General features: G+C 44.0%; 1 protein-coding gene across 1 annotated transcript in view; it reads right to left on the reverse strand.

Annotated features, from left to right (window-relative positions):
• LOC110318370 (eukaryotic translation initiation factor 4B) overlaps nucleotides 1-1,794 on the reverse strand; it is a 5,749-nt gene extending 3,955 nt beyond the window's left edge. Inside the window, exon 1 of the mRNA XM_021193416.1 lies at nucleotides 6-1,794. Within this exon, the coding sequence (XP_021049075.1) occupies nucleotides 6-1,772 (1,767 nt within the window). The 5' untranslated portion in view covers nucleotides 1,773-1,794. The remainder of the gene's footprint in view (nucleotides 1-5) is intronic.
• Nucleotides 1,795-14,533: the final 12,739 nt, after the last annotated feature.

The raw sequence follows: 14,533 nt of genomic DNA on the forward strand, positions 1-14,533 counted from the left end.
CTTGCAGAACTGAACTTGGAGGCCGGACTCTCCTCAGGTTTCTTTGGCTCAGGTGCAGATCTGGAGTCTTGATCTTTTTTGCCATCCTTCCTATCCAACTCCTTCCAGTGGTCTCTGTTCCCTCCGTCCCAGGGACCACGGCTGGAGCTTCCAGTTTGGCCTTGTGTGGCATTCACCACATCAACTTTATTTCCATCTTTACTTGATGGTCCTTCCTCAGGGGGCTGAACTGGAGCTACTTTCCCTCCACCACTTGTAGGGGACGGCTGCTCTGTGTCTGAGCTCTGAGATGGAGCAGGAGGGTTAGAGCTTCGCTTCGCCCACGCATTCTCCTTTGGCGGAGGGGCTGGCATGACCTTTAGCGGCTGGTCAGGTTTAGGAAGCTTAGAGGTTGGAGAGTGACAGTCGTCTTCTTTATTGAGGGCTTCATTTTCTATAGACTTCTCACTCTCCCTCCTTCGTGTATTTCTGCCAGATGTGGCCGAGGCCCCAGTCTGCGATGACTCACTTCCTGTCCTCGACCATTCTCTTTCCTGAGTTTCTTCACTTCGCCAGCTTGGGTGTCTCTCCCGGGGCCGGCGGTCTAGTTTTGGCTCATCCAGCTGACGCTGCAGCTTCTCCTGCTCCTTCTGTAGCCGTTCCTCTACTTCTCTTTCCCTAGCAGCTGTGTCAACAGGCTTCGCCCCTCCAAAGATGGAGGCCGCCCGGCTGGACTGGGAGGTGCTGGCGGAGGCGTCATCCTCCTTAGGAGCACTTCGAGGCTTGAGGTTGAGTCTGGGTCTCTGGGGGGGACCTCTGTCATCACGCCTATAGTCATCCCGCGAGTAATCATCCCTGGAACTCCATGACCGATCGTCCCGTCTGTCANAGCGGTCTTCATAGCGGTCCCCACCTCCTCTGTAGTCATCATCTCTCCGGTACCCACTTCCAAATGCTCTTCTGCCACTGCCTATCCTGGAGTCATAGCCTNGGTNATAGTCTCTNCTGCCTCGGTCATCATAGCGATCCCGGCCCCCATAGCGGTCCATGTCTCTGCGAGGGCCGTCCCGNTATCCGTCCCTATACCCATCCCGATACCGGTCTGAATCGTAACGATCTCGATACTTGTCTCCAAAGCTATCATCGCCTCTTCTAGGTGGGTAGTCATCAAAACTGTCTGTGGCAGGACGGGCCCTCCAGTCTGTGTCTGTTTTGTCAGAATCCCGATTTCTATCTCGACCAAAAGAACGGTCATCCCTGTCTTTATCCTGTGCCTGATCAGCAACATCCACTCGAATTCTCCTGTTACCTAGAGACTCTTCATTGAGACTCAAAGCCCTGAGCAGAGAATCCAGGTCCTCAAATTCTGCGTAGCCAAAACCTTTCAACCTGTCTGGATTGCTGGGTTCACGTGGTAAGCGTACAACGCTGATATTTAATCCTCTAAAGAAATCCTTAATGGAGTCTTCTGTCACATCATAGGGCAGATTCCCTAGGAAAGCAGTGTAGGGTGGCGACTTGGGAAGACGGCTCCGGTCGATATTGGGTTCCCGAGCAGCCCGTGGAGCAGTGGGAAGGATGGAACGGTCAATTGGAGGCGCCCTGTACACATCATCATCGTTACTATGCCAAGTTGTTGACACATCTCCTTCCAGATCGTCTGTTTCATCAGCCCAGNTGACTGGTTTGGGGACATAGGTGCTTCCTCCACCAGTTCCTCCATCCTCAGCTAGAAAGTCTGTTAGGGAGATGGTCTTCCCCTTCTTATTCTTCTTTTTTGCTGAGGCCGCCATGTTGGGAGAGGGAGAGAGAACGCAAAGGCAATCTTGAGCTTTTTTATCTCAGTCAATCTATAGCTTGATTCTTTCCCAGAACATTATTTACCTTGAGCCCACTTCCTCAGTTAATCTATAGAACCTATCCTTATGGAAAATGTCATTTGCCCTTTATAAGAATTTCAATGCAATATTGTCTTAAGCTTTGTTGTGTACATGGGATTGAGTTAATTGTCATCAGGAAACTTTTTCCAAATTGTGCTCTTCTTAAATACACCTGGGATAAACTACCTGGTGTCAGACTCACAAAGTAATCAATTTTAGGACATTCTTGATGCTTGGAAAGAAACCGTGGGCCATTATCAGTTACTCTCTGTCTCCTACCTTCCTTAGCCCTGGGCAAGAACTAGCTACTTTTTACATTTTTTGTGTCAAAGAATGGAAGATGTGGTCTCTCCTGCCTGCTTTCATTTAGTGAAGTATTTCCAAGGTCCATTTGTAGTGTAGTGTGTATTAGTATGGTGTTCGTTCTATGAATAATTCTACACTGTATAGATTTGTTAATGTAGATTTATTCATCTGTTTATCAGTTTATAACCATTTTGGTCATGATAGATAGTGAATATTCTTTTTCAATTTGGGGGGGTTTCTTTGTTTGTTGGTTTGTTTTGTTTTGTTATGGGCAAATGGGGCAATTTGATTTGTTTTGCTGTCTAAACAATAGTAGATCTTATAATTCATGAACATGGTTTTCTCTTGATTGACTTACATCTTCTGTAATTTCTTTCAACAATAATTTTCTTTTAAGAATTTTAATTTATTGAATAATCTCCTACATTTATACAATGAGTTGTAGTCATTTTTTTCTGCCTCCATTCTCATCTTTCACCCCCTCCCTTTCCTGTTGGAACCCTTCTTCTCATTAAGTCTCCCTCTTTCTTTCATGTCTTCATCTCATGTTTGACACACGAAGTTTAATTGGTTTCTTGCCCAACCACGTACAATTTCTGGATTGTAAGTTATATAGTCTTTTGATAATGGCTATACTTTTATATAAAATAAAATATAAAATTTGCCATTTTAAGGTATCATTTGGTGTCAGCAAGTGTATTCCCATGGCTATGCAACCACAGCCACCAACCATCATTTAGAATGCTCTCATTCATCCAAGTGAAACTCCCTGTCACTGTCTTCTTCCCAGAAAGCCTAGAAACAAGTGTCCTACTTCCTGCCTCTAGAATTCGATTCCTCCAAATCCCTCACAAAGAATCACACAACCCATGGTCTTGTAAGGAGAATCTGATCGGTCTGTCAGCATCAGACTTCAGTGGGCAGAGCTGGGAATTAAGTTTTAAGAGTGTACTTTACTCAGAGCAGTCCGGCAGAGCCGACAGTGGATTCATATCCTAGAGATCTAATTCCATCTCATGTCCAGCCAGGCTATAGGGAGGAGGGTTGGGAAGCAACAGTCATTCTGTAGCTCTGTCTTGCCCCTCTGGTCATGTAGTCAGTCACATTTTTGAGACTTGTGATCTCTTTGCTTCTCATGCTAACTTCCTTTGTAGTGCTCCCTCATCCGGCAGATGTCAGGGCTTAGGTGATCTTTGAAGCCTCCAGTCAAGCTAGGTCCTACTGGCGTCAACCTTGTACTCCTCCAGGGTTCTATGGGAACAGGGAGGGTTAATGCAGAACAGGTGATTGCCAGGTGTGTTTGCTTAGCTACCTGTCGATAACATGTGCTTGCAGATTCTTTTCTACAAAATAGACTACAAGCATGTCTTTAGAGTACAAAAACTGAAACTTCATAATGCAGGAATGGAAAATGATGCTCTCCATTATTTCTATCCTCTGTCAGGATTTTATTTGTATGTGTGTCAGCTTATTTCACATAATACAATGTCTTCAAGGCTCACCCATATTGTAGCATATGCCAACACTCCTTTTCTATTAAAGCCAGACATTACATGTGTTAGCTTTCTCATTTTCTATTAACACTTGGTTCATTGCCTCCATTTGGTTGATATGTGAACAACAATGTGTTAACATAATGCACATGTATGTATTTGAGTCCTAGTTATAGGTTTTTTAGACAAATGTTAGAAGAATTTCTGTATCATCTGGCAACTCTATTTAAATTTTTAGTTATAAATAATTTTTACTGTCTGTTTTTCTATTTATGATGTATAAACAGACATTATTTTTAAATCCATAATGTGAATATAGTTTACATAGTAAGTGGACAATGGTTCTGTGACCAGCTCCACTATCTCCCAGATTCTGGGAACCCGAAATGTTTATAGTGGAGCTGATATGTGTCCCATGGGATTATTTTATGACCATGTGGTAACTTGTCTCTTTCCTTCTGCCACCTCGTGAGTCACAGCAAGTACCCCCGATGTCTTTTGTAGCAATAGGGATCGTCTCTGTGGTACCCTGCCTCTCTTCCCTTCCCTTCACCCTCCCTGCAAAGGCATTAACCTCCTGCTCTAGAGCAGGTTCCTGCTATTGATCCTCCAACACTGTGGGCTTCCTTTTCCCAGGCAGCACATAAAATGGGAAGGACAGAGTTCAACTGAGATGCCTAGCTGAACAAGCCAACATGCAAATGAGAACAAGAGCCCTGGGACTTTCCTAAGACAAACAGAGGATTTGGAAAAACAATATTTAGCAGAACTCAAAACTTCCCCTCCTAGAATAAGAAAACAACTTGGAGCAGATTACTTAAAATATCTAAAACTTGCTTTAGTTTTAATCTAAAAGAGACTTTACCTTATCATCTTTCTGGATAAGGTGCTTAAAGATGGAATTTGAGAGATGTGCTGTAGATGGACAAGCACCACTTTTATCTGAAGGTAGGCTTTCTATCCATCCTTGTCTGGTCCACCCTTGGAAGGTCTCCTCTGTTGCCCACCCCTACTCTCGGTTGCTTCCAGCTCCCCCATCGGAATGGTTTCCGGTTGAGTTGCTGTTGTCCGAGAGGCCTCATGATTCCACTGAATCCTCTTAACTTCCCTTAGGAAATCGTTCCATAGACATTTGCCCTTTGGCAAAAGTGAGTCAAGGCTCTAGGCGATTGTCAAACCTTCCTCCTCTACAGGCCAAGCTCTCCAAGGGGTTATACCGCAAAGTTCAGACGCAAACGGAAGTGACCAGGCTCTGAACCCTTGCCAAGGGTGGCCTGAGAACAGGAATGGAGATGGAGGAAAGAAGCCACAGAGCCAGGACATACACTGTTTCCAGAGGAGTCATCTTGGCCTTAAGTCTCAGATGGCCAGGTTTAACTCTGGGTCAAGAAGCACTTGTCTAATGCATAGACCAATCTCACCCCAGCTGACAATTGGGGTTGGTAAACATTCCAGATCAAAAACCTAAACCTTGTGATCTCTTAAGTGACTGGTTTTCTTTTCAAATTAAAAATATATGTTATTGAATGTGCATGCTTTGCATGTGAGTTATGAAGTATATGAGCCATACATGTAAATGAGGACAACTTTGAGACAATTCTTTCTTACCTTCATGTGGGACTGACGCACTGAACTGAAGCCGCAGGTCCGTGCTCTGAGTTCCTTAACTCACTGACCCACATTGCAGGTCCAAGAGTCATTTTCATACTGTTAAAATTGTTAATGGGAATGGAGTTTCATTCTTGGAGAATGGAGTTATTTTAGAGGCAGATGGTAACAACACTTTCACAACCTTAAGAATGCTATAGACTCTATCAGCCATGACCAGCCCATGACCAGCCCATGACCAGCCCATGACCTGTGGGTTACACCCAGTTAAGGACAGCTTTGAATACAGACCAACACAAGATCACAAACTTGTTTACTCTCTCTCTCTCTCTCTCTCTCTCTCTCTCTCTCTCTCTCTCTCTCTCTCATTCTCTCTCTCTTTCTCTCCCCCTCCCTCTCACTCCACCATGTGTGAACATATGTCTGTAGCATGCACGCTTGCATTGGTGTGAGCACACGTGTGGATTGCATGTGTGTGTGTGTGTGTGTGTGTGTTGATGTTGGAAAATATTCTTGATCATTCTTCCTACCTTATTCAGTGAGGGAGTGTCTCTCAGTCAAACCTAGAATTCATGGAGATGGGTAGTGTTGCTGTTCCTACCTCCAGAGGCTAGAATTACAGGCACCACACCCACTGGACAATTATGTTGGCTCTGGACAACTGAAATTCAGGCCTCACAAGTGCACAGCAAGTACATAACTACTGAGCAACCTCCACAGACCCATCATTTTTTTATTGTTCTTGAATATGAATTTTATAGACAGCAACATCATTTCCTGTGAATGTCAAAAGGTAAGGCAAACTTGTACCTACATCATAAACGAAGAATTAGTTTTACCTTTAAAATAGTTGGCAAAATATTATTTTTATGTGCATTACAGCTCTGAGGGGAAAGGCTTCCCAGTGCAAGTGTTGCAGCTCTGAGGGAAAAGGTATCTTGGAAGTTGGGAGCCAAAGAATATCACAAAGGCACAACACACACACACACACACACACACACACACACACACACACACACACACACACGAGATTTATTGAGATTTATTTATTGCTTGGGCACGAAGCAGCAGAGAACTGCTGAGCAGGAGGCAGGCTTTACATGGGTTTCTTGTTTTCTAGGGTGGAGATTTCCAGGGCGAGGGTGTCTGTATGATTTAAAGCCAATCCCAGGGATTGGTAGAATTTTGGTCAGGGATTGGTGTTTTGTTTTTTTTTTAATTTTTTATTGGTTATTTTACTTATTTGCATTTTAAGTGTTATCCCTCTTCCCAGTTTCCCCTCAGCAAACCCCCTATCCCTTTCCCCTCTGCCCTGCTTCTATGAGGGTGCTCCCCCACTCCCCCACCCACTACCACCTCACTGCCCTTAGCAGTCCCCTGTGCTGGGGCATTAAGCCTTCACAGGACCAAGGGCCTCCCCTTCCATTGAAGCCAGATAAGGCCATCCTCTATTACATATGCAGCAGGAGCCATGGGTCTCTCCATGTGTACTCTTTGGTTGGTGGTTTAGTTCCTGGGAGCTCTGGGGTGTCTGGTTGGTAGATATTGTTGTTCTTCCTACGGGGTTCCAAACCCCTTCAGCTCCTTTAGTCCTACCCCTAACTCCTCCACTGAGGTCCCAGTGCTTAGTCCGATGGTTGGCTGCATCCGCCTCTGTATTTGTCAGGCTCTGGCAGAGCCTCTCAGGAGACAGCTATATCAAGCTCCTGTCAGCAAGCACTTCTTGGCAAGAGATTGGTGGGTTTTGGTAGGATATCAAACCCAGAAGTGGGCTCAGAACTTTGATCCTACAATAGACAATTCAGTTCTCTATAGACATAAAGTTTTGGTGGAAAACTCCCCTCTGAACTCTTACCTTATGTAGAAGCTGAGTAGTTGTCCCAGATACTGTGGGGCCTGTAAGACCACCGTGTTTACTTTCTAGTCTTGTGCTAAATGGTGATTGATTCCTGTTCAAAACTCTCACACAAATCCCAGAAATGAGAGGCTAGGACAAAGAGAAAAAGAGAGCCAAACCACAGCCAACACTTCTGAAACGGAGCGTGTCGTATACAGGTTAGGAACAAGCTTGAGTAGCGCTATCGAGGTCTGGGTTTCCACAGGGACACTATGGCTGTAGTGATCTTGAGTATGTGAGTATAGCCACGTGTGAGCCATGGTGCACATGTGGACATCAGATGACTAACTTCGGGACTCCGTTCTTTCCTCTCGACTTGCTGATGCAGGGTATCTCGTTTCCATGATGTTGTAATTAGGCGAGCTGTTTCACAAGCTTCCACACGATTTACTTGTCTTGGCCTCTTATCCTGCTGCAGGAATCTTGGGATTACAGATACATGCTACTGCATTTGACTTTTTACATGGGTACTGGGGCACTAAATCATGTCATTCAGCCTCGACAGCAAGCACTATTATCCCCTGAAACATCTCGCGGCCTCCAGACTAGTTGTCACTCTTCTCCTAGTCTCAAAAGGAAAAGAAGATCCAAGTTCAGCTCCAAAGACTTGCCCAGTGGGGAGTTTGGATACTTATTCAGAACACATTTGACATAAACAAGCATGGCCAGGATGCTGGGTACCTTATTTTTTTATACTCATGACCCAGACTCCATTCTGAACCCCGCTTATAATTCAAGGCCAAGACATCTTCAACATCTTATTGATGTCTTGTGGAAGAATAGGTCTCAGGGTCAAGGATCAGCTCAGGGAATCGAGCAACAGGCAATTTGGAGGAAGACTTTGTATGCAGCATTGAGCATGGCTGGAAAAGGCTGCTATGGAGAGCTACTGTTGATTTAACAAAGTGCAGAGGGAGCCATTGTCAGAGCGTCTCTGGGCGATGGGATTCTATTGGCCAGGAGAATCAGAGATCAAGAGTCAGCGTGAGAGGAGGTAAGCATTGAACACAGTAGTTAAGAGCATGGACTCTGAAGTCAGAGTATAATGTTCAAATCCTGGCTCAGTCACTTATTGGCTAATTAGCTAAGATGAAGTTCCTTTTTCATATCCATACAGTGGGAATGGTGGTTGCTATCACACCAAGATGTTGTGAGGGTGAGATTGTAGCTGGTGCCAAGTGATCCATTGATCCTGTTACTGGAAATACATTATAAGAAACTGCTATGTCCAAAGCTCAACAGCAAAATTTCTTTTTAAATTTTATGTGTTTTGACTACATGTATGCCTGTGCATCACATGCATGCCTGGTGCCCATGGAAACTGGAAGAGGGTTTTGGATCTCCTGAAACTAGAATTATAGGTGGTTGTAGACAGTTATGTAGTTGCTGGGAATCAAACCTGGGTCCTCTATAAGAGCAACAAGTGCTCTTAGTCGCTAGCCATCTATCCATCTCCTCTGGTTGTAATCCTCCATTTCAAAACTAAGGGCAGGAAATAAAGGAAATAAACAGTGCTCACAAGCACTCAGACAGATGGTGACCATCTAGTATGTGATCCTTCTTCAAGACTTGTGACATGATGCACACTTCATTACAATTGTTTCCTTAGATGGGCTTGTTGAATTTCTCTCAACAATTAAACAGGGCTGGGTAAAGAGGAGACGCTGCCAGGTGCCAAAATAACAATCGGTTATACGTGATGGTCAGTAGGCACTCAGGAAGCAGAGAACACCACATTCATTTGTTTTTCTCTTTCTGACTAATGTTTTACAAAACCATTAATCAAGAAACCCTTGGCTGAAAAACATCAGCGATGAGTTCCCAGACACCAGCTCCTGTCACACTTGCCCTTCCTGATGGTTTCAGAAGGTTCTAGACTGGTTTGCTTGACAGTTTAGCTACTGTGAGAGGTAATTCACAAGAGGCCGCCCTTCTTGGTTGCTTTCCAGATGCAAGAACTTGTTCAGACCAGCATAGCACAGGTCAGCTGGGAGGAGGGATGGAGATTCTCAAAATTCACTTGAATCCACTTCTCCTACTGGGCGCTTTTAAGACTTTGGTTAAACAAAGTAAAGTGGGCACTGTCACTGTCCGGGGAGGGGGGGGAATCTTTTCATGAAAAATACTTAGTGTTTTTTTTTTCAGTGTGAAGTAGCATCAACCCCGGTAGGAATCCAGTATGAGGGAGCACAGAGCAAAATCAATCACCAAACATGGGTGGCTTCAGCAATCGTAGCTCTCTGGAGGCTTAGGTCACTGGGGCTATAGCATCATTAGCTAAGGCTTTGAAACTTGGGTGCTAAGCTACTGCAGGGTCAAAAGCAAAGGATGTCAGAGAGAGGCAGTCTGCAAAGTGGTCAAGGGACTGTCAGCAGATAAGGAAAGGGGGATAGCTGGTACTCATGTTAGAGTCCAGTGGGGCCTTAAGGAATGTTCTGGTGCCATCAGATAATCACACTCTCTTGTTGGGGAATATCAAGGGTTTAAGAGATACAAGCAAGTATGATTTGCATTAAAAAACGATTTCAAAAGTGTGTGTGTGTGTGTGTGTGTGTGTGTGTGTGTGTGTGTGTGAACACAGGTGCTCGTGAAAACCAAAGGTGGTCATCAAGTGCTCTGGGGCTGGAGTTAGAGACAGCCTGCTGACATGGGTTCTCTATAAGAGCACTTATTGCTTTTAACTGCTGAGCCCTCTCTCCTGCCTCTTGATTTGCATTTTCAAGTAGACAGCTTGCAAGGCGAAGTGTGGAGGATGAGTGAGAGATGAGGAGCCGCACAAGGAGTCTGCCCTCCCTCTAAAACCTAGTGATCTGTCTGGGATAAATTCCCTGTCAGAGAGATGTTTACTTACTTGGCAGGAAGCTAGACAGGAGGAAGCTGAGAGGTCCCTGGTACACTGGTGTGGTACTGTACAGCAAGTATGCTGGGAGTTTCCGTCTTCCTGGATGATGAGAGGGAAGCTGGGTACCCTGTATTGTGCAGCACCTCCAACTTATTAGCAATTCCTTGCATCCTCTTTTAAGTTGGCAGGGGAGGAGAAACTGCTTCTGCAGTGAAGCCTGCCACTCACAGTCAAGTCTTGCCCTTGTGGGTGTGGGAGGTAAGAGGATGTGATTTGAAAACCAACACTGCCAGAGGGAAGAGGGGATAGGAATAACATGAGGGTTCCCAGGTATTTGTGATGCTTCCCACCGGTCTCAGCTCCCTAGATCTTTAGAGCAGCATTTTGTTATCCAACTTTACATAAGAAAATGTGGCTCAGGCAACACACCAGAGGCTCAAGTTCGAGCTCCTCACTGTCTAGACGCCGCCATTCACTCCTACTCAGCCCATTGTAAGGGAAATCTGAGGACAGAAGCCTCTGTAATGCGATGGAGTTATGTTTTAGACTGAGTCTCTTAGAGAGATGTAGGTGCTGCAGAGAGTCCTGTGCCTGAACACTTGGTCCCCAGCTGATGCTGTTGTTCTGGGAGGCTCTAGAACCTTTTGTCCATGAGTCATAAAGGTGGGGCTTGAGTTCTACAGTCCAGGTATATATATATATATATATATATATATATATATATATATATATATATATATATATATATATAGTTAGCAATTAAAAAGAGGCCATGAATTTGAGAGGGAGGTAGGAGTTGGGGACATAAAAGGATTGGTGTTAGAAAAAGGAAGCAGGAAAGGTTGAAATTATATTTTAATTAAAATTTTGTTTGTTTTTGAGACAGGGTTTCTGTGTAGCCTGGCTGTCCTGGAACTTACTCTATAGAGCAGGCTGACCTCAAATTCAGTATCTGTCCGCCTTTACCTCCCAAGTGCTGGGATTAAAGGAGTGCACCACCACTGCTTGGTTTAATTAATTTTTTTATTAAAAAAAGCTAAAAGGGGCAAGGAACAATGCCATATGTGGTGATATACACTTAGACCAGTACTCAGGAGGCAGAGCCAAGAAGATCTGAAGTTGGAGGCTAACCTCAAGTAGGAGGTGGAAGGAGAAGGAGGAGGAGGAGGGAGAGGAGGAGGAGGAGGGGGGGGAGAGGAGGAGGAAGAAGGAAAAAATGAGGAGGAAAGAAAAAAGGAATAATTAAAGAAAGTAAAAGCATGAAACAGATTCTTCTGGGAGCTTCTGGTGGGCCGCCCTTGCTGTCTAAGCTGGCTTCAGATTTCTGACCTCCTGAACTGTAAGAGAAAACTTTCATGTTTAAAGTTAAGTTAAAATACCTGAGAAATTATTTTAACTTTTAAGAAAGACTGGGCCTCGTAAATACTTGGCTGTGTTTTATGTTTTAAAACCATCTTGTCTCAGTCCCCGAAAGATGTCAACGTTCACACTTCGTCATTTTCATTGTGCGAACAGCCACACATGCAGGACACCACATCCAGACAGCCTCAGATGCTATCATGGCACCTGGATGCTGGTGGAGCATGGCATGCTGCATCACATGCCCTTTCATTAGGTAAGTAGTGTATTCTAAAATCACGAGAAAATTTAGTATAAAAGAGAAGAGCAGCATGGTCAGCTATCATCAGTATTAAGAATTGTACACTGTAAGTAACTGTAAGTACTCTACTTCCTGTGTGTATTGTGTATGTGGTATGTGTGTGTGTGTTCCCTCACCCATGCATATGCACAAAGAGGATAGAGTGAACATTAGGCATCTCCTTCTATTACTCCTCCAGGGTCTCTCGCTGAACCTGAAGCTTGTTGCTTCAGCTAGGCTGGCTGGCCCACAACCTTCCAGGATCTGACTGCTTTAGTCCCAAGTGTTGGGCATATAGACACACTACCACACCCAGCTTTTTATGTGGCACTGGGGATCTGAACTCAGGTCCTCAGGCTTGCATAGCAAATCTCGTTTTCACCGAAACTTCTCAAGTCCTATCTATACTTTCATACAACTGTCAGTGCAGCCAGTTCATATAAGCATCATCATAAACATATGAGCAATGGCTATACCACTAGGCAATAGGAATAGTCAGGCTCTATTAATAATCTTATAGAATCAGCATTGTGCATATGTGTGTGTATCTCTATTCTCTCAGACACATAACAGAAAGGTCTATTCAACCACAGCTAGGGAACTGATAACAGACAGATCAGAGTCAACTTGGCGGCCAATAGTATATTGGGGTTACATAAAGGAGCAGAGACTATACAAATGCATTTGCATCACTAAATGTCCTATCCAGCAAGGGTGAAGATTTATTAAAACTGGTACCTTGGGGCTCTCGGCAGAACTGGCCATCAGCTTGATGAATTCAGGAATCCCGTTTACACAGCTATGCTTATCTGAGTCCCCACAGCAATGCTTACTACCTTATAACCTTGAGTCGGGGAGATCTTGTATATCTGCCATGTTTTCGGTTTCCAGGAGTATTGAGACTTGTGAGTTGTTTACTTCCAGCATCTTAACAGCATCCCTTTGAAACTTCCCAAATCTCAGTGAGCTTCCTCTCAGGATGAAATTCCCAGAGGGAACTGATACAGAAGATAGCTCATTGTTGGCAAAAAGGGGAAGGATATGAGCTCCTTAACACTTAAACTCCTGATCATGCTACTATCTGCTAAGGGTAGACAGAGCATATTCCTGCTGCTAAAATGATGTGAAGCTAGGAAAAGGTGGGGAGAAGTAATAAAATATCCACAGTTTGATACTAAATTTTACTTTATTATGTAAATCACTGAAGATACTTTGTGATTTTTTTTCCTCTTAGACTGAGAAATTTTGACATAATAAATTCTGGGTTTGGATGAACACATATTAACTTTCATGGTTTGTACTTAAAGATGATCCTGTAGTTAGAGAAAGTCAGAAACTTGCAATGATTTTCAGGTCTCCTGTGATCAATTCTGCATCATCTGACCAGGTAGTGAAGGAGAGCATACAGTTGTCTTATTTGTAAGACAACTGTACAATACCATAGCCTAATCCTGTGAGACTGAGCCCAGGCATGTGAGCACATGAATGAGGATCTTGTAGATAGATACTGGGATCACTGGCTGGAAGGTTCTTGAACCTGGAATGGTTTGCCCTGTCAACTTTCAGCTTTATGATGGTGCAAAAGCCATATGCATTGGGGAGAAGCTATATTTTTCTGGTGACTATATACTAATGCTTGTGTGCCATTTGACTATTCCTGTCTTCAATCTGAGGACATCATTCAATAGACTGCACTTTATTACAAAACAGGCTTTGTGTTATATGATTGTGTCAAACTCTAGCAGTGTTCTGAACCAGTTTAAGGCAAGCATGCCATGCTATGATGCTCAGGATGTTAAATTATTAAGCACATTTTTACTTACAATATCCTCAAGTTATGGGTTTATCTTAATGACTCTGAAAGCCAAGGGGTATCTATGCTGAAATAGGAAGTGACCATAGGGCCCTGCCAAAGCGACAAAGCAAACACAGCCAACAAACATGCAATACATACACACACACACACACGCACACACGCACATATTTGTATATTCATACATACATACACATATACATACACACATTTATATACATACATACACACATATACATACATAGACACATAAATGTATTTGTTTTTCCTCTTTTGTTTAATTCCTTCTTTCTGTCCTTCCTTCCTTTTCTTCCTTCTCTCTCTTTCTCTCTCTCTCTCTCTCTCTCTCTCTCTCTCTCTCTCTCTCTCTCTCTCTCTTCCCTTCTTTTTTGAGGCAGGATCTCACTATATACTCTGGCTGTCCTAGAACTTATTATGTAGACCTCAAACTCAAAGGTCTGACTGCCTCTGTCTCCCAAGTGCTGGGATTAAAGGTGTGAGCCACTAAGCTCAGCTTAAAGATCATTTAACAACTGGGAAATTAAGCAATTCCATGAAGATCTCAGGATAAAGTTTTCTTTCTGTGAAAGTTTGCTAGGACAGCTAACCTGTCAGTTTTTGCAAACAATTTCGCCATGATAAGCAAGGTTGCCTTCAGTAGCTCCTTGTAGGCCTGGCCTCCACACTTGTGAGGTAGAGCCTCTGGAGACTTGCATTTCCTCATGAGGGATGTGCCACAGGAAGTCTTCCAGTACCCTTTTCCGATGTACTAGGACCATTCCCCCCAAATTTGCACAGTTCTCAATTGCCTCTGCTTGTGCATAGGATTTATGTGGAAGCAGGTTCAATGAAGCTCTAATAGGACTTTGGATGCCCTTGTCTCCAGATTTATGGCTGACCTCGAAGTCAAGTGGCTGGTGTCCTTAGGAGATGAGACACAGAGACGAGGGAGAAGGGATGTGACATGGGCAGAAGCTAGAGGCATGTTGCCACATGCCTTGTTGCTACAAGAAGCTGAAAGAGGCGAGGAGTCTGCAGTGTAAACCAACGCTGCTCTCCAGAATGGTGGGGGAATG

The sequence above is a fragment of the Mus pahari genome, chromosome 1 (genome assembly GCF_900095145.1).
Source record: "Mus pahari chromosome 1, PAHARI_EIJ_v1.1, whole genome shotgun sequence".
Classification (NCBI taxonomy): Eukaryota; Metazoa; Chordata; class Mammalia; order Rodentia; family Muridae; genus Mus; species Mus pahari.